Source organism: Mesoplodon densirostris, chromosome 18 (genome assembly GCF_025265405.1).
Source record: "Mesoplodon densirostris isolate mMesDen1 chromosome 18, mMesDen1 primary haplotype, whole genome shotgun sequence".
Taxonomy (NCBI): domain Eukaryota; kingdom Metazoa; phylum Chordata; class Mammalia; order Artiodactyla; family Ziphiidae; genus Mesoplodon; species Mesoplodon densirostris.
The window spans coordinates 8,827,039-8,844,700 of record NC_082678.1 but is presented as its reverse complement, the minus strand read 5'-3'; the positions used below and the strand labels follow the sequence as shown (position 1 = coordinate 8,844,700).

Here is a 17,662-nt window from a genome sequence, read left to right as displayed (position 1 = left end):
AGCCCGCCACCAAAGAGCGCACTGGAGGCGGAGGGCCAGCAGCCACCAGCCCGCTCCCCGTCTCCCAGACAGAGCCTCGGTCAGCATGGGGGTGACAGGTGGGAGCGGGCGGGCGCGCGGCGAGGCGGGGCCGGGCGCGGAGGGACGGCCGGGGCGGGGCCGGGCGGGAGAAGTTAAAGTGAGGGGCGGGGCGCCGGGGGCGGGGATCGGCCGGGGCCCCTGCCTGGCGCCTGAAAGGAAGGTCGACCCCAGCCAAAACCCTACCGATCCCAGCGAGGATGAGGCGCGGTGCTACCCTGACCACCACACCCACCCAGCGTTGGCCCTGCGCCGTGCACAAGCGTGTGTGTACACACGTGCACACCGAGGGGTGGAGGCCGCAGACCCGGCGGGTTCTTGGAGGACTTCAGGGTACCCAGAAAGAGCAGTGGCCCTGTGCCCAGAAACGAAACATGAATCATCCCAAACTGCCGAGAACCACCCCCAAGTCAAATCAAGTTGTTCCTGGTTGATGCTTGGAGCTTTTGCAGGGAAAAGCAATCTGCTTCAACAGACGTTTACTGAGCGCATCCGTTTTGCTTTGCACTCTTCTCTGTACCAACGAGCAAAGATGTTTGCCCCTCAGGGCCCTGGATCTCCCAGGTTTCTAATAATGGGGGCTCAGATCCCCCCTCCCCCGAAATGGAGGCTTTCTTCTCAGGACCTTCGCTCCCAGGAGGACATGGGCCAGCCTTCAAAACGTGCCAAGAACCAACTACCAGAGAGCAGCTTTCCCCCGTCCCAAATGCCTACGGCAAACAAATTGATGCAGACGACTTAAATCCCTCCTGCAACAGTTATTGTAACCCCTCCAGGACTTACTCTTTTTTTCTTTTTCTTTTTCTTTTTTTTTGTTTGTTAGTCTCAGCAGAGAACAGCATTTTATTTTATAAATTGATTTATAAATTTACTTATAAATTTATTTATTTGTGGCTACGTTGGATCTTCATTGCTGTGCGCGGGCTTTCAGCGAGCAGGAGATACTCTTCGTTGGGGCGTGCAGGCTTCTCATTGCGGTGGCTTCTCTTTGTTGTGGAGCACGGGCTCTAGATGCGTGGGCTTCAGTAGTTGTGGCACGCGAGCTCAGTAGTTGTGGCTCACGGTCTCAGTTGCTCCTCGGCATGTGGGATCTTCCCAGACCAGGGCTCAAACCCGTGTCCCCTGCACTGGCAGGCAGATTCTTAACCACTGCACCACCAGAGAACTCCTATTTTAGTTTTTAATTGTATAGTTGATTTACAATGTCATATTAGTTTCAGGTGTACAGCACAGTAATTGTTATATATATATATATTATATATATATATATATTTCTTTTTTTTCAGATCCTTTTCCCTTATAGGCTATTACAAATGTTGAGTATACTTCCCTGTGCTATACAGTGAGTCCTTGTTGGTTATCTATTTTAATATCTAGTAGTGTGTATATGTTATCCCTACCCGCCCCCCCACCCCCGCTTTCCCTTTTGTAACCATAAGTTTGTTTTCCGTGTCTGTGGGTCTCTATTTTGTAAATAAGTTTGTTTGTATTTTTTTTAGATTCTACATATAAGCAATATCATATGATATTTGTCTTTCTTTGTCTCTCTTACTTCATTTAGTATGATAATCTCTAGGTCCATCCATGTTGCTGCAAGTGGCATTATTTCAGCCTTTTTAATGGCTGAGTAATATTCCATTGTATATATATATATATATATATATATATATATATATATATATATATATATATATACCACATCTTCTTTATCCATTCATCTGTCCATGGATATTTAGGTTGCTTCCATGCGTTGGCTATTGTAAATAGTGCTGCAATGAACATTGGGGTGCATGTATCTTTTTGAATTAGAGTTTTCTCCAGATATATGCCCAGGAGTGGGATTGCAGGATCATATGGTAACTCTATTTTTAGTTTTTTAAGGAACCTCCATACTGTTCTCCATAGTGAGAACATTCCCACCAACAGTATAGGAGGGTTTCTTTTTCTCCACACCCTCGCTAGCATTTATTATTTGTAAGTGCTTAGTATTGTGCTAGGCCCTGAGTCTGATGAGTTAACTAAAAATTAAAATGTAGGTTGGATAGCTAGGTTTATCACTGAGATGACGACAATGGAGATTTGGGCTGTCAGGCATGAGTAGGATTTTGTCAGTAGAGAGACTTTCTGAGTATCAGAAATAGCATGTGCAAAGGCACTGGGGCACAAAAGACCCTGCCATGCTCCAGGGTGTCTTAGGCTTGGGGCAAGGCAAGGAACTGGATACCAGGAGATGAAAAAAGAAGGCAGAGATCAGACCATGCAGGATCTTTGAGGCCACCCTAGAGTCTGGATGTGAGCAGAGGCAGGGGTGATGCAGAAGGCTCACTCTGCAGTCATTGAGATGCCCAGTGGGAATGGGGGTGGGGGGACATGGTTCAGTGGTCCATCTAGAGGCCTAAAGAAAATTCAGACAGCACAATGGTTAGCACCACAGGGCTTGGAGCCAGTCCGACTTGTGTTCAGGTCATGGTACTGCTCTTAAGAGCTGTGTGACTTGTGCAAGCTTCCTCATCTGTAAGAGGAGAGTCGTGGCCACCTGTGCATAGAGTGGCTCTGAGGATCGAATGTGTGCAAAGCACTCAGAACTGAGTTTTGAGGGGTAGTGAGTCCTGGGTTTGTGTTGACTTTGGTGTCAGAAGAGAAGGTCAGCAACAGCAGTGGTGGAAAGGTCAGAAGCTGGGGAAGTGAGAGGATCACAAATGACCCAGATCTCTAATTGGGGTGATAGGATGAAGGATGAATCAGGCAGAAGTTATCCAGAGATGAGAGATTGGAAAGGAAGACAGGTCAGACATGCAGAACCGTGTTGGCCAGGCTAGAGTCTGGACACCAGGGTGTGAAGTTGAGGTCAGAAATGGGGGATAAACCTCAGGGTTTGGCAGGGTGAGAGGGATAAGGAAACCATTTTTTTGCACAGACTTCTGCTGGGCATCCATGTTATGTCTGACTCTCCGTGTAGAGGATCAGAGATTCAAAGTGAGCAACCCACGCACCCGACCCACCTCTAACTGAGGGTCAGCAAGAAGCTGTGTGCTTAGATGGAAGTCTGCAGGGGTGGGGTGGGGGCAACTGGACGAGGAGTCCCTAGCTCAGCACCTCAAGGTAGAATCTGGAAGGTCTTCAGGAAGAGGCGAATCCTGAGCAACGTCACAATAGGAAACAGGGGAATTCCAGGCTTTGACAAGGAATCCGTAGTGTTTTGGACAAGGTGAAGTTGAGGCCCCCTGAGGGAGAAATGTGTAATCAGTGATTGCAGTTTGAGTCTAGAACGCAGGAGAAGTGAGAGTAAGAAATAGAGATTGGAGGGTCTCCTGCGGTCACAGCCACAGGCTTGAAAGCTCCAAGGGGGCAGAGACTGTGTATGTCCATCACTATCTCCTCTGCCCCTAGCACAGTGCCTGGCCAGTAGCTGGGGCTCAACATTTTCTTTTAACTTTATCAGAGAAATATATGCATGTGGTTAAATAGTACTGAAGAGCTTATTCAGTGCTGAGAAACCAGAATCCCCTGTACCACACACCCCCAGCCTCACTCCTCAGAGCAACCACTCCTGTTTCATGTGAACAGTTTTTCTGCCTAGTTACCTTCTTATCTCTCTACAAGCTCACAGGCTTTTTCTTGGTTTATCAGCTCTAGACATTACCACTTTCTTGCTCTAATGACACCACGCTCCCCCATCCTCCCAACTTCAATTGTTTTTAGATATGCTGATAACCTTTGTAAATTTAATATACTTATATCTTTATTTTTTTCATCAACTTTAGAGAATATCTTTTGACACCACACATAGTAAGATGAAGTTTTTAGTGACCCTACCTTTCCCTTCAGCTTTCCTCCCTGCCTTACACCTCCCAAAGCCTCTAACCTGTATTTTTGTTTTTTTAATATCAAGGTCGGTAACATTCATAGTGTCCCATAACCATAATTATGTTTTCCAAATTTTGTTTATATATTGATTCTAAAAGTTGAAAGTTAATAAACAGGATTTACCTTATTGTGACTACATAACAACTGTTCACTGCAGGGCCAGAAAAGGTACCACAACTACCTTTTCTTTCTCATACAGCTTTTTGTTTTTCCTGGAGCTTTTAGTGGCCTTTTCCTTGTACTCTTCGCTTTTATTATAGTCTTTGTTTTCTTCAACCTCTATATCTAGCCAACTACCTTGTCAGATCTTCTTTATTTCAGAGACCTACTGCTCAGGATCCTCTATTCTCCTGCACCAATGTGTACTGGTTGTAGGCCTCTATACAGTTAACATCTGGGACTTAGCTTCTTTCCAGGGGTGGACACACTATTTCATTCCTGACTCTCTTGTTTTACACCTTTATTTTGCTTTAGCACATCCTCAAATAACTTCCCCCCAAAAAAAAGAGGTACATTTTCTGAGTTTTCCATGGCTGAAATGATAGTTGGGCTTGATATAAAATTCTAGGTTAAAAACCATTTTCCTCAGAAATTTTAAAGACAACCTTTGTTGCTAACTCTGCTGCCAGTATGATTCTCCTCCCCTTGTAGGTGACTTGTTTTTCCACTTAGAAACATTTAGGAATCCTTTGTTCTTGGTGCAATGAACTTTTACAGCAAAGATCTTTTGACATCTGTAGTGCTGGGCATTCAGTGAACCCTTTTTAAGCCAATGACATCCTTCAGCTCAGGGAAATATTGATTTCTCTTTTCTTCTCCATGTTCTCCATTCTTTCTGAATCCCCTTTCTATAACCCAGAATTAGATTTCCTTTTAACTTTATTTTATTTATTTATTTTTGGCTGCATTGGGTCTTCATTGCTGCGCGTGGGCTTTCTCTAGGTGTGATGAGTGGGGAGCTGCTCTTCGTTCCGGTGTGCAGGCTTCTCACTGCAGTGGCTTCTCTTGTTGTGGAGCACAGGCTCTAGGTGCGTGGGCTTCAGTAGTTGTGGCTCGCAGGCTCTAGAGCACAGGCTCAGTAGTTGTGGCGCATGGGCTTAGTTGCTCCGTGGCATGTGGGATCTTCCCAGACCAGGGATCAAGCCCGTGTCCCCTGCATTGGCAGGCAGATTCCTAACCACTGCGCCACCAGGGAAGCCCTAGATTTCCTTTTGATCCTTTTCTCTCACATTGTCTTGATATTTTGGTTCTACTTTCTAGGAATATTCTCTGTATTTTATTTTCCAATTCTATTTGCCAAAAAGCTCTTTCTTTTCTTAATTTTTTTTAAAATAGTATCCTGTTCTTATTTTCTGGATGCAATATATATTGTTGAATATCTTCATTTCTGAATCTCTGAAGATGATTAGAGTTTTTAAGTTTCCTTCAGTTTCTCAAATTACCTCTGGTACTCTGGAGTGCTTTTTTCTCTTGGTCTGTCACTCCTATGTTAGCAGTTTTCTCAAATACCTGGTGATGCTTGGTTGTTCATGTCTAATAGTGAAATCATAAAAAGCTGATTGGGAACCTATGACTTCAGGAGCCTATTGCCTGGCAGATGTCACTTTAGGGTGACCAGACAGGAATCAGACATATCTCTGGCTGGTTCAAGAAGATCAACAAAATTGATAAATCTCCAGCCAAACTGAACAAGAAAAAAAGAAAGACAAAAATTACTAGCATGAGGAATGTAAGAGGTGACATCACTACAGATTCTTTAGATATGAAAAAGATAACAAGGGAATATTAGGAACAAATTGTGCCAACAAATTTGACAACTTAGGTGAAATGGATAAATTCCTTTAACAAAAAATTACAAACTCCAGAAGCTGACTCAAGAAGAATAGATATTCTGGGGATGGATAGTGTTGGTTGCATAACAATGTGAATGTACTTAATGCCACTGAACTGTATACTTAAAAATAGTTTTAAAAGGGCAATTTATGTTATGTATATTTTACCACAATAAAAAAGAAGAAATAGATAGGCTAAATAGCCCTGTATCTATTTTTGAAAGTTGAATTTGTAATTTAAAATCTTCACACAAGGAAACTCCAAGCCCAGGTCCACAAGCTTCATTTGTGATTTCTACCAAACATAAGAAGAAATAATATCAATTTTACACAAACTATTTCAGAAAATTGAAGAGGGGATACTTCTCAACTCATTCTATGAAGCCAGAATATCAAAACCTAACAAAGACATAATAAGAAAAGAAAATTACACACCAATATACCTCGTGAACATGATGTGAAAATCCTTTTTGAAAGTTAGCAAATCAAATTCAATGATATATAAAAAGATAGTACATCATGATCAAATGAGATTTGTCCCAGGAATGCAAGATTGAGTTAACGTCTAAAAAAATCAATTTAGGGCTTCCCTGGTGGCGCAGTGGTTAAGAATCCGCCTGCCAATGCAGGGGACTTGGGTTTGAGCCCTGGTCCGGGAAGACCCCACATGCCACGGAGCAACTAAGCCCATGCGCCACAACTACTGAGCCCACGTGCCACAACTACTGAAGCCCACACGCCTAGAGCCTGTGCTCTGCAACAAGAGAAGCCACCACAATAAGAAGCCCACACACCACAACGAAGAGTAGCCCCCACTCACTGCAACTAGAGAAAGTTCGCGTGCGGTAATTAAGACCCAACGCAGCCATAAATAAATTTCTTTTAAAAATCAATTTATTTCACCATAAACAAATTATAAAAGAATTATTAACAGAATAATATGTAACATAGGTTAACATAATATATGCTATATATAACTTACATAATATATTAACAGAATATAAAAGAAAAACCATAAGATAGTCTCAATAAATTCAGAAAAAGCATCAGATAAAATCCAACATCCCTTCCTATTTAAAAATTAAGTAAACTAGGAATAGAAGGGAACTTTCTCAACCTGATAAAGGGCATCTATGAGAAAAATTATAACATTATACTTCATGGTGAAATACTAAATGCTTTCCCCCTAAGCTCAGGAGCAAAGCAAGGATATCCACTCTCAATTCTCTTCAACATTTTACTGGAGATTATTCTCAGTGCAATAAGGCAAGAAAAGGAAATTAGAGACATCCAGGTTGGGAACGAAGAAGTAAGACTGTGTTGAGTCACGAACATTATTGTTTACATAGAAAACCCTATGGAATCTAAAAAAAATTACTAGAACTAATAAGATTTTAGGATGGTTACAGGATACAAGATCAATACATTTCTATATAATAGCAACCCAAAATTGGAAATTGAAATGATTTCACGCACTACAGAATGTCACTTGAATCCCTAATAAAACATCCCCAAGTTAGGCACAGAGGCTCCAAGTTGGATACAGAGGCCCCAAGTTGAATCAACCTCAGATTTTGCTTCCATCCCCCAGTGCTGCAATGAGGTTTACACTATAATAATTTCTACCCTTCTATCCATATCCAGTTGCTGTTTGTGGAAGGTTTAAGGCTGCAGGTGTTGATTAAATTTCCCAGGGAAACTTTGTAAAGCAAGCAAAAGAAGTCTCTGATGTCAGAAGCCTGAGGAATAGCAGCACTTGGGGCAGGTAGAATTGCAAAGGAAGAGAGACATGGAGAGAAAGCCAAGGGATGGTCGAAGGAAGCATGGTGGTCAAGGAGGTGATGGGTTCTGAAGAGGCCACTGAGCCCACCACTGTGAGCCTGTCCCTGGTGTACTCTTAGCCCAGCACTCTGGATCCCAGGCCCAGACTGAACATGGAGGAAGCCAAATCCCAGGAACAGCGCCAGCCATTCAAGGACACTCTCCAACCTCTACATCTCTAAGGAGAGGCCACAGCACATTCTAATCCTTCTGGTCTAATCCTGGGAGCAATTCTTCTCAGCCAGAGACAAGGCTGTCACTTCCTGCCACACTCCAGGCTCGTAGGGACCCAGCTTGCCCATTGCCATGATGGCCCCACCAACAACTTCTATCCAGTACGCTAGGAAGCAGAGAATGGGACAGCCTGGTGGCCCCTATCCCCAGAAGATGAAAAAGAAGCTTCTGCAATAAAAGATACAAGCTTCCAGGAAGGGGACTGGGGTGGGGGGGGCCTCCCCCAAGGAGTCAGTCTCTCCTGCAGAGGACGATTGGAGCTCATAAATAACCAGATGGGTGTCAGCCTCACCTCAAATCAAGCGCCTGGGGTGAGAACTCTGGCCCAGAGTTGGAGATAGATGACCCCAGGGTGTGATGGTGTGAGAAGCCAGGGGAAGAGAGGACAGATTTCAGGGCGGGAGAGGCCAGGGTTAGAGTGAGTGGCAAATCTGAAGCCTGGCCAGAGAGAGTGGAGAAAGGGGGCAGGGGGGCAGGAATGGAGAAAGGTGAAGTTCATCTGGGGTGCGATGGGGAACCCCACACAGTTGTAGGCTCCAGGGTAGGACGGCATGCGGGACAGTGGAGTAAAGAGTTTCTTGAGTGAAATCTGCATTCAGGTCCTGACTTCCTGAATGATCAGCTGAGGGACTTTGGGCAAATGAACCTCTTCTCATTTTTTGTGTTGAATCAATGAGCTAAAGCATATAAAGTGCTCCACACAACACCTGGGCTAGAAGCCCTCAATGAACGGAAGTGACCACTGTTAGTATGCGCCCTAATGGAGGACAGTAATGGATCACGGAAGGTGGAGGGACAGACGTGGAGGATAGGGCTGGTGACCCTGGCAAGGGAGGGCGAGGAGACGAGGGGCAGGATGGGCGAGGGGATGGCACATGGGCTTAGGTGAGGGACAGGGAGGGAGGGGGTGGCTGGAGCAGCACCACCAGCCCAGACTCCAGAACCCCTCAGGGACTGTCCCCCGCCTGCAGCTCCCCTGCCCTCACCTCCTTCTCCCTGCCAGGTGCCAATGGATTTCCCTGCTGTGACAAGGAGTCGGTGGACATTGTGGATACACAGTGAGAACTAGTCCCCCCCATCATCGTAGGACCTCTCCCCAACCCTCCAAGATCACCAGCCCTCACCAGCTGCCATGGCTGTGAGGTTTTCATGTGTACCCACCCAGGATCTCCCTCTATCTTGCCCGTTTCCAAAATCCCCCCAAGGGCAGTATCCAGGCCAAAAGGCAGCAGGGGGTGGGGGTACTATCCTCTGCTTCTGCCCCCAGCCCCTGAAGTTGGAGGAGGACTGGGGGGGGTGGGGCACACCCAAGACATGGATGGGACCTGACGCCTTAGAGCTGCCTTTCTCTGAGGACAGAGTTGTCCAAGGGAAGGTGGGCAGTTGCCTAAAGAAGGAGAGGGGTCACAGTGGCTGAGCCCTGAGGGCAACAGCCAAGATGACAGCAAAATACCAACAAGAACCAAGGGCACCCTCCATATACACCCCTGCATTTCAGATCTGCCGAGCTGAGAGCAGGCAGGTCCCGGAGAGGGCGTTGCTCTGGGCTTTTCCCTCTGCGGGGAGCCGCTTTCAAGGGCACTGGCTCACTGGAATGCTGGATTAAAATGAAGATTCCTGGGCCTCACCTTCAACCAACTGTATCCCTCTTTTGCGGGTGGCGGGGGGCAACTTGGCCAGCTCTCTAGGCGCTTCCAGAACTCACTGAAGTTTGAGAATGAGTCTGGAATTCTTGGTGGGAGTGGGCACAGACAGGGGAGTGAGCTGAGGGCATCTTGCCAGCTCGTGTACAAGGCAGGGGGCCTTAAGGGCTCCAGACACCGTCCCCTGAAGCCACCCCATGGAGCCCTGTCACCCATTCTGTCTCCTTCTGTCTTAGGGGTGGCATAAACCAAAACCAGTTCCAACCAATACAAGAGGAAGATGACATGGAGGTAATAATGGGCAGCGTCACATCTTATGGGGAGGTGGGAGTCCAGGGGCAGGGCTCTTTGGGGCCTGTCTTCTCTAAAGCCCGACCAGCCCCTAGCCTGCACAACTCTGGTACCCTAGCACCAGGCCAGTGTCGGCACGAGCACGCACACCCGCCCTCACCAGCTGCCCACACCGCCTCCCTGCCTTAGGCAGGTCACCTGGAAGAGGCAGGTGTGGGAAAGGAAGTGAGAAGAAGCACGAGGCGGGCAGGGCAGGGAATGGGTGACGGGGAGGACTTTGCGGGGCAGGCGCTTCCTCAGCTTTCTGTTGAAACTTTTCAGCTTGAGAAAGAATTGCTAGAGCTGGAGCACCCAGACAAAGAGGTCCTGCGCCTAGACCCAGAACTGGAGCCAGAATGGAAGCCCAAGCCTTTCCCGCAGCCAGAGATGCGCCCGGTTGTCATGCTCAAGCCCGAGGCCAAGCTGGACACAGAGACCAAGCTGAAGGTGGTTAACTTGGAACCCTTCAGTGAAGACCCTGAGCCACAGGGGTATAAAACAGAGTCACTCCACCCCTACATGGAAGGGCTAATGCAGCAGGACATCAGCCGATGGAGTGTGAGGTCAAACTCCAGCTACCTGAGTACCACAGAGGAGGACCCGGTGTCCACCGACCACTGCTCCATCTGTGTGCAGACCTCCAAACACCTCTTCTGGGCAGACAAGCTCGTCCAGGCCTCAGAACACAGCCTGCAACAGGAGATCAACGTGCAGCCCATCAAGGAGAGCACAAAAGAGACCGCCTGCCACCCAGACCAGCCGTCGGCCCCCAAGGACACTGTGTGCTCCAAGAAGCAGAGCCAGGCCCCCAGTGCCCAGCCAGCTCTTCCAGACAAAGTCTCCCAGCAGCCTCCAAGCCCCCAGCCGTCCCCCTCCCCACAAACCATCGGCCTGGCAGAGCTGATCGACTTCGCATCTTCCCTGGCCATGGCCTCCTCCAGCAGGAGGAACTTGTCCAATTTGGGGCATGTGATCAAAGCCCCACTCCAAATGGCCATGACGCCTTCCACGGAGCCCACTGTGGATCACACTGCCCAGCCCACCGTGGACAAGCCAGAGCAGGAAAACCTCACTAAAGATGCGCTAGAGAAGCCACCAGAGGAACCACTAGAAGCCAGGGAGCCGCAGGGTACTTCAAAGCAGGAAGACAAGCACTTCCCTCACCCTTACCTTGACTTCAGCAAGCCAGGGTTCAAGAGGCTCACCATTGAGGGGGAAGTGAAGTTTCTCCAGCCCCCAGACATGTCCCCCCAGCCGCAAGGAGCTGGGAAAGAGTAAGTGAGGCTGGCCCAAAGCTCCCCCAGGAGGGGGCTGTGTTATGATGTGCAGGTGGCCCCATTCCTCACACAGCCAGGTGGGGGTGGGGACAGTGGAATGAGGGACTGGCTGGGGGATGGGTGGGCTGTGGTGTCTCAACCTCAGTGACCTTATAAAGGCTGCTGGAAACAAGGTTCTGGTGGGCTGAGGCTCAGTGCCAAGGCCAGGGCTGGAGGCCTGGAGGGTAAGTGCTCCAGGGCAGGGACAAGGACCTGGCTTCAAAGCAGGAACTAGGTTAGGAGGCTTCTCACCCAGAGCACAGACAGCCTCACCCTCACTGGAAATGCTCAGGCTAGTATCTTCCTTACTGAGAACCCGATGGCCCAGCTCTGGGCCCAGGACACCTCCATCAAGCCAGGAATGAGGAAACGGGGTTCCCCAGCACCCCGTGCTTCCTGGTGCTGAATGAACACAACAGAACACCAGCCGCCCATCAGCATGGCAGGAAGAGGCCTTCTTAGCCCCAGGGCCTTCCTCAGAGAGGCCTCTGGCTCACCCCTCTCTTTTGACCTTCCCACCAAGGCCCAAGTGACACTCTCTCTTTTGCGTTGCAGTTCGGGAGGAAGTCCATTATTGCTGAAAATCCATTTTAAGCTGTCGTCCCCCACTTCCCCAGAGAAGACTAGACAAAACCAATAAAGCCTACAGTGCCGGCCCCCGCCTCAGACTTTTTGTGCAAATTCTCCTGGACCAGTGAACTCCTCTGGCTGCGGCATCCTGGTCTCAATTTTTTTAGGGATGCCACCCCCACTGTAGCTACCCCGGCAGCCCCTGCCCCCTGAGGGCTCTGCCAGCCCTGTTTTGTGCCTGCTCACTCCCCATGGGTGGTCCCACTTCCCCCGCACCCAGCCGGACCTCCCAGCCAGCAGCACACTCGTGACTAGGGGAGGCCTCAGTGGTGCCCTTTCTGAGGCTTCTGTTTCTCAGATGTAAAAGGGGGCATGTTGGGATCGCCTGAGGCGAGAGCCTGCTGGGGGTGGGGCTGGGCAGGTGAGAAGGCTTCTGGAAGGAGTTCTTCCTGCTTCTCTCCATGGGGAAGGCCTGGCATGGGAAAGAGGTGGTGTCCAGGGCTTGAAGGAGAGCAAGAATGAAGCTAAAGGATTGGTCCTCCAGGGGCCACTGCCTTGAGTCCGAGGTACCTCCAGCGTAGGGGAGAGCCCATGTGTAATGATGCACTTCTGCATGCAACCCAGACACACACACACAGACACACACACCCCAGCAGCTGACCAGCATGTTACACATACAGATATTCACATGACATAGCCACATGCAGACCGAGGAAGCATGTTCCACACATGCCGTGCACACAGGCACACACAAACACAGTACCTGTGACCCAGACACAGGCACACAAACGCACAAGCCTCCCCACGGTGGGGGAGGACAGGCAATGTGGAGAAGCTTCTGGAAGAGGAGATGGCAGCAAAGGAGGGAAGAGAGCTTGGAGTGCGGGGATGGACATGGGCAGGAAGAGGGAAGTTGGGGAGGAAGAGAAGGAGAGGCAGCGCTGAGGCTTGGGACCTGGTGAGCCCTGAGACCTACTCTGGGCCAAGGCTCCCCATGCAGTGAAATCTCCACCTTGCAGATCCTCAGAATCCTGCCCCACCTTGAGACGGGGCTGAGAAGGGAGGTGCCCAGGGCCTGGGAAAATGGGATTAGGAAGGGGTGAGCAGTTAAGAATGGGCCACAGGGCCAGAGAAGGGGGCAGGCGGCTGGAAGGAAGGATGAAGAGACCCAGAGGTGAGTGTCTGGGGAGGGGCTGGGCCAGAACGGTCATCTGGCTGTTGGGATGCATCAGTATTTTGTTAATGTGGTTTGTGGGTTTGCCTCGTTTGGAGGAAGGGATCCTGCCCTCCTGGGGGTCCTGGGGTAAGGTGGGCCACAGTCCCAACTTGGCTAGATCCTACCCTCCCACGCCTTGACTTGGGGCCTCTGGGGCCTGCTTCTCCCCTGGGCCTCAACCATCCTGTTAGCTTCCAAGTGGAGTCACAAATTCACATGCCTTAAGGGAGGCAGAAACACAAAAGACAAAACTGCAGGTTCCCCAGCAGAGAGGAGCAGGCCAGTGGTGAGAAGGGCACAGCTGCCAAACGTTGCTAAGATCCACCCGGAAGCCAGCCTGGGGACAGTGGACCTGGGACACTGGACCGGCCTCCGGGCCTGTGACTGCCCTTTGGGCAGCAGAGGATGGAAGGCCAAGGTATCACCATCAGCAAAGACAACGTCCAGGGGACGAGGGCAGGGGGAAGGTCCGCCACTCCTCCAAGCTACTGCCCCCGGAATCCCCCAGAGGGAGGACTGTGGGTGCAGGCTGGCGGGGGCGGCGCGGGTCCTGGGAGGGGAAGCTGTGCACCCACAGGTCTGGTCTCAGGTCCCCTGGAGTCTGAGCACTCAGGTGGGCTGGGCCCTTCGGCCCTGTCTTCTCCCCGCCTCCAAGGCCTCCACAGAAGCCTCAAAGACTGCTCGCGGGAGACCCAGGAGAGGAGCAGGCTGGGAGGACGGGGGAGGGGGCTCCAGCAGCGCGTACCCTGCTGACCCAGACAGAAGCAGCAGCGGCCACAGCCACGGGCTGAGCAGCCCTCCCAGGGGGCGAGGGAGTTCAAGGGCCTTGCGGCCACCCGTACAGTACAGACAGGCCCAAGCGCTGGGTCTGAGAAGTGAGGGCAGGGACTGAGGCCAGGCCTGGGGTGCTGGGTTTGGGGAAAGGCCTGCCTGGCCCTGGCATCTCTCTGCAGCAGGTACAAAAGCCTTTCCAGCCTCCTTCCCGCGAGGCGGCTTTGCAGACAAGAACCCGCTACCCCTGACACCCAGGCAGCTGGCAGGTGAGGGCCTCAGGGCTGGGAGCAGGGAGGAAAACTAGGGGGTGCTCGGAGCAGAATACAATGGAGTTGCCTGCCCAGAGGCTGGGGACACAGCGAGAAGCCAGTGATTGTATTGTAACCTCTCCATGCCAGCCTCATTTGCTCATCTCTGCAATCCCAGAGCTTGTTGCTGTGTGTGTGTGTGTGTGTGTGTGTGTGTGTGTGTGTGTGTGTGTGTGAGTGTGAAGGAGGAAATGAGGGATGGGATTGGTGGATAGCAAGGTATTTGGATGGTGGATCGATGGATGGTGGATGGACGAACAGGATGAAAAGAAGAAGGGAAACTGGGAGAAAGGATGGAAAACAAGAATCTGAGGTCCCTCCCCCGCTGGGGTTTGGAGCTGTGGGAGTAGGGCTGGAAGGAATCATTTCTACATTTGGGGAGCCCAATGTCCCTGCAAAGATCATGCCCTGATACTGGCAGGGACCCCTCAAAGCAGAATCATTCTATTCATCATCAATAATTTTCAGTGCCTACTACAGGCCAGGTGCCAGCAGGGCTCCTAGAGCCTCTCGGCATCGTAGCTCCAGAGCCAGACTACCCGAGTCCAAAGCCCAGCGTTGCCCCTACTGGTGGTGTGGCCTTGGACATGAGTTATTTTGTTGTTTGTTTTGTTGTTGTTGTTTGGGGTTTTTTAAATAGGATCGCTAGAATGATTTAATATTTATAGATCCTTAGAATTGCAACAGATATACAGTAACATAGGGGTTAGCAAGCTACAAGTCTTGGACCAGGTCCAGCATTTGGGCTCTTTTTGTACTGCCTGTGAACTGAGAATGTTCATTACATTTTTTTTTATGTTACATATATTTTATCTATTTATTTTTTTAACATCTTTATTGGAGTATAATTGCTTTACAATGTTGTGTTAGTTTCTGCTGTACAACAAAGTGAATCAGCTATATGTACATATAAAAAACATGGGATGCTTCATGAATTTGCGTGTCATCCTTGCACAGGGGCCATGCTAATCTCTGTATGATTCCAATTTTAGTATATGTGCTGCCGAAGTGAGCATGTTGTCGTTGTTTTTAAAATATTTATTTATAGGGCTTCCCATATGGCGCAGTGGTTGAGAGTCTGCCTGCCGATGCAGGGGACACGGGTTCGTGCCCCAGTCCGGGAGGATCCCACATGCCGCAGAGCGGCTGGGCCCGTGAGCCATGGCCGCTGAGGCTGCGCGTCTGGAGCCTGTGCTCCGCAACGGCAGAGGCCACAACAGTGAGAGGCCCACGTACCGCAAAAAATATATTTATTTATTTATTTATTTATTTGGCTGCACCGGGTCTTAGTCGCGGCACGTGGGATCTTTGTTGCCACGTGCGGGAATCTTCATTGCAGCATGCGGGATCTTTAGTTGCAGCATGCAGGATCTATTTCCCTGACCAGGGATCGAACCTGGGCCCTGAGTTCAATTTTTGGACATGAGAATTGAATGGACACTTAACAAGTGCCAACACACAGCAGCCACTATTCTCCATTAAGTTATAATGCACAGGGGGTTGGTGAGCCCAAGTCCTCAGTCCCATCTGAGCTAGAGTGGGTGAATCTCAGGGTTCATGTGCCTGTGGTTCACCTTGCCCACCTGCCCCCCTCCCCACCCTCAGCGTTCCAGGATGTCTTCAAACTGTTCAGCTCCAGCCCAACAGGCACCATGGACATGCGCAGCAGAAAGCTGCCCAGTGCCATGTGGGTGTCCAGCTGAGCCCTCAGGAGATGTGTGAGGTTCTACGGCAGGCAGACTTGGGTGGTGGGTGACCCTGTCCCTGCCCTCCTGTCCTCTCCCACCTCGAGCCCTGAAGAACGCCTCCCTTGCCCACAAAATCCTGGGCCTGGTCCTATTCTAAAGTTCCCTCTTCCAGGAAGCCTGCCCTGATCAACACGCCTATCCCGGAGTCCCTAAACATTCCTGTTGTGATAATCATCCTGACTTGGGGCTCCCAAGGGCAAGGGCTATTTCTCCCCCACTCAACCGAGGACAACACTTGGCCAGAGGCAGGACCGGATGCTCTATGCCTCGAACTGCTGGCAAGCCCCTAATGCGTATGCAGAGTAGGGCTTTGGCAGGGGGTAGGCACCTACAGCACCCCCTCCTCTCTCTCTTCCCAGGTGATGGAACCGTAAGCTTCAAAGACTACCTGGGTGTCCTCACTGACAGCCACCAACTCACTCAGTGCTTGGGTGAGGGGCAAGGCTGGTGGGGCAGGAGTGGACCTGGCCAGGGGGAGGCTCTTCCTTACCTGCCCCCATGTCCTCTGCCCCTAGGCAAGGTGAGGAACAGCCGGGTCTGTGATCCCCAGGGCTTGCAAACCCTGTTCTTAGAGATGTTGTTCAAGCTGATGAGTCTGGGCTTTGTGCCCTTCAAGTCGGTACAGGAGGTGATGAGGTGGGCACAACTGGACCCAGCTTCAGGGCCCAAGATGGGGGGAGCAGACTGTGCCCCTGCAGGAGTCCCCAGATGTCCCTGCCCCAGAGACGGGAGCCCTGAATTCTGGGTCAGTTTTCTGGGCCCCAACTTGCCCCAGGCCAAAGTGGCTTTCTGTCCTGCTTTGGTTCCCCCACCAGTGAGATGGAGAGGAGTGGGGGAGGCGCTGTGTGAGGCGGCTACCCACTTTCCTCCTTCAAGCCACTGCTCCAAGAAGCAGCGGTCTCTGCGGCTGAACTCGAACTGGAAGGGCGCGTCCGGCGGCCACGGCCGCACCTCGCGCTCTCAGGCGGGCCTCGTGATCTTCTGCCAGGCCGCGCACCTTAGCGGCGTTTCCAGTGCCGAGCTGGCGTGCTCGCTGCACGGACTGCACAAAGCGGGTGCGCCCCGGGCTGGGCGGGGACCTGCGGGACTGGGGACTCTCTCTCGGGACTCGCTCTCAGAACTGGCCGCTCCTTTTCCTCCTACCGGCTTCCTCGCCCCAAGGTGCGCGCAGCGCCTACTCCCAGATACCTAACCTGAACGGGCGGGCGCAGTCAGAATTCCACACGCGGAACCGCACCCCGCGCCCAGACGTCCGACTTCCCAAGTCCTACCAGCCCAGCCAACCCAAGCGCCGGCCCAACCGTGGGCGGCTCAGCCAAGGTGAAAGTCGAAAGAGGCAGGGCCAGCGGGCGGGGCCGGGTCATGCAGATAAGGGGCGGGCCATGTGTGGGGTGGGGCGGGACCGAGAGCATAGGGGCGGGGCAGACAGACGGGGAGGGGAGGGGCAGGCGAAGAGTGGAAGAAGAACTCCAAGAAATTGGGACCTGACTGGCGGAGATGCAATAAGTCACTCAAGGGCGCGACTAAGGATACGGCGGGGCATAAGAAAACGAGGCCGGGGACCCAGGTAGGAGGCGGGACTGACGGAAATGGGGCGGGGCCGGCAGAAAGGTGGACTGAGGTGGAGCTAACCCTGCGTCTCTAACCCGAGCAGCAGGCTTGACCCTCTGCACGCCCCCTCCGCGCTTCCGCAGGGTTTGTGGGCCAGACGCTAGGGTATACGCGCCATTCGAAGCTGGCTCCCTTCCCTCCAACTCTAGTGCAGAAGCAGCCCTTCTCCCCCTCTCCAGCCTGTTTGCAGAGACCTGCTATGAAGAACTTGTACAAGTAAAGCATTTGCTGAGCGGAAACAGGTTGCGCTTGGTGGGGGCGGACACGGAGCGGACGCAGATCTTTTGCAAACGTCTTTATTAATCTTGTATAAA

At 51.1% G+C, this 17,662-nt stretch overlaps 1 protein-coding gene, 1 non-coding gene and 1 pseudogene across 2 annotated transcripts; 2 read left to right on the top strand and 1 right to left on the bottom strand.

Annotated features, from left to right (window-relative positions):
* Positions 1-17: 17 nt before the first annotated feature.
* On the top strand, positions 18-11,761 carry SPATA32 (spermatogenesis associated 32). Its single transcript, XM_060081778.1, has 5 exons — positions 18-98; positions 8,836-8,890; positions 9,712-9,766; positions 10,088-11,079; positions 11,677-11,761. The coding sequence occupies exons 1-5, from the start codon at positions 86-88 to the stop codon at positions 11,759-11,761; spliced, it is 1,200 nt and encodes a 399-aa protein (XP_059937761.1). The 5' UTR covers positions 18-85.
* An 818-nt stretch (positions 11,762-12,579) lies between these two features.
* LOC132478557 (spermatogenesis-associated protein 21-like) lies at positions 12,580-17,568 on the top strand (annotated as a pseudogene).
* Positions 14,902-15,005, bottom strand: LOC132479419 (U6 spliceosomal RNA). The gene has a single exon (XR_009530535.1). It is a non-coding gene; the product is annotated as a U6 spliceosomal RNA (small nuclear RNA).
* Positions 17,569-17,662: the final 94 nt, after the last annotated feature.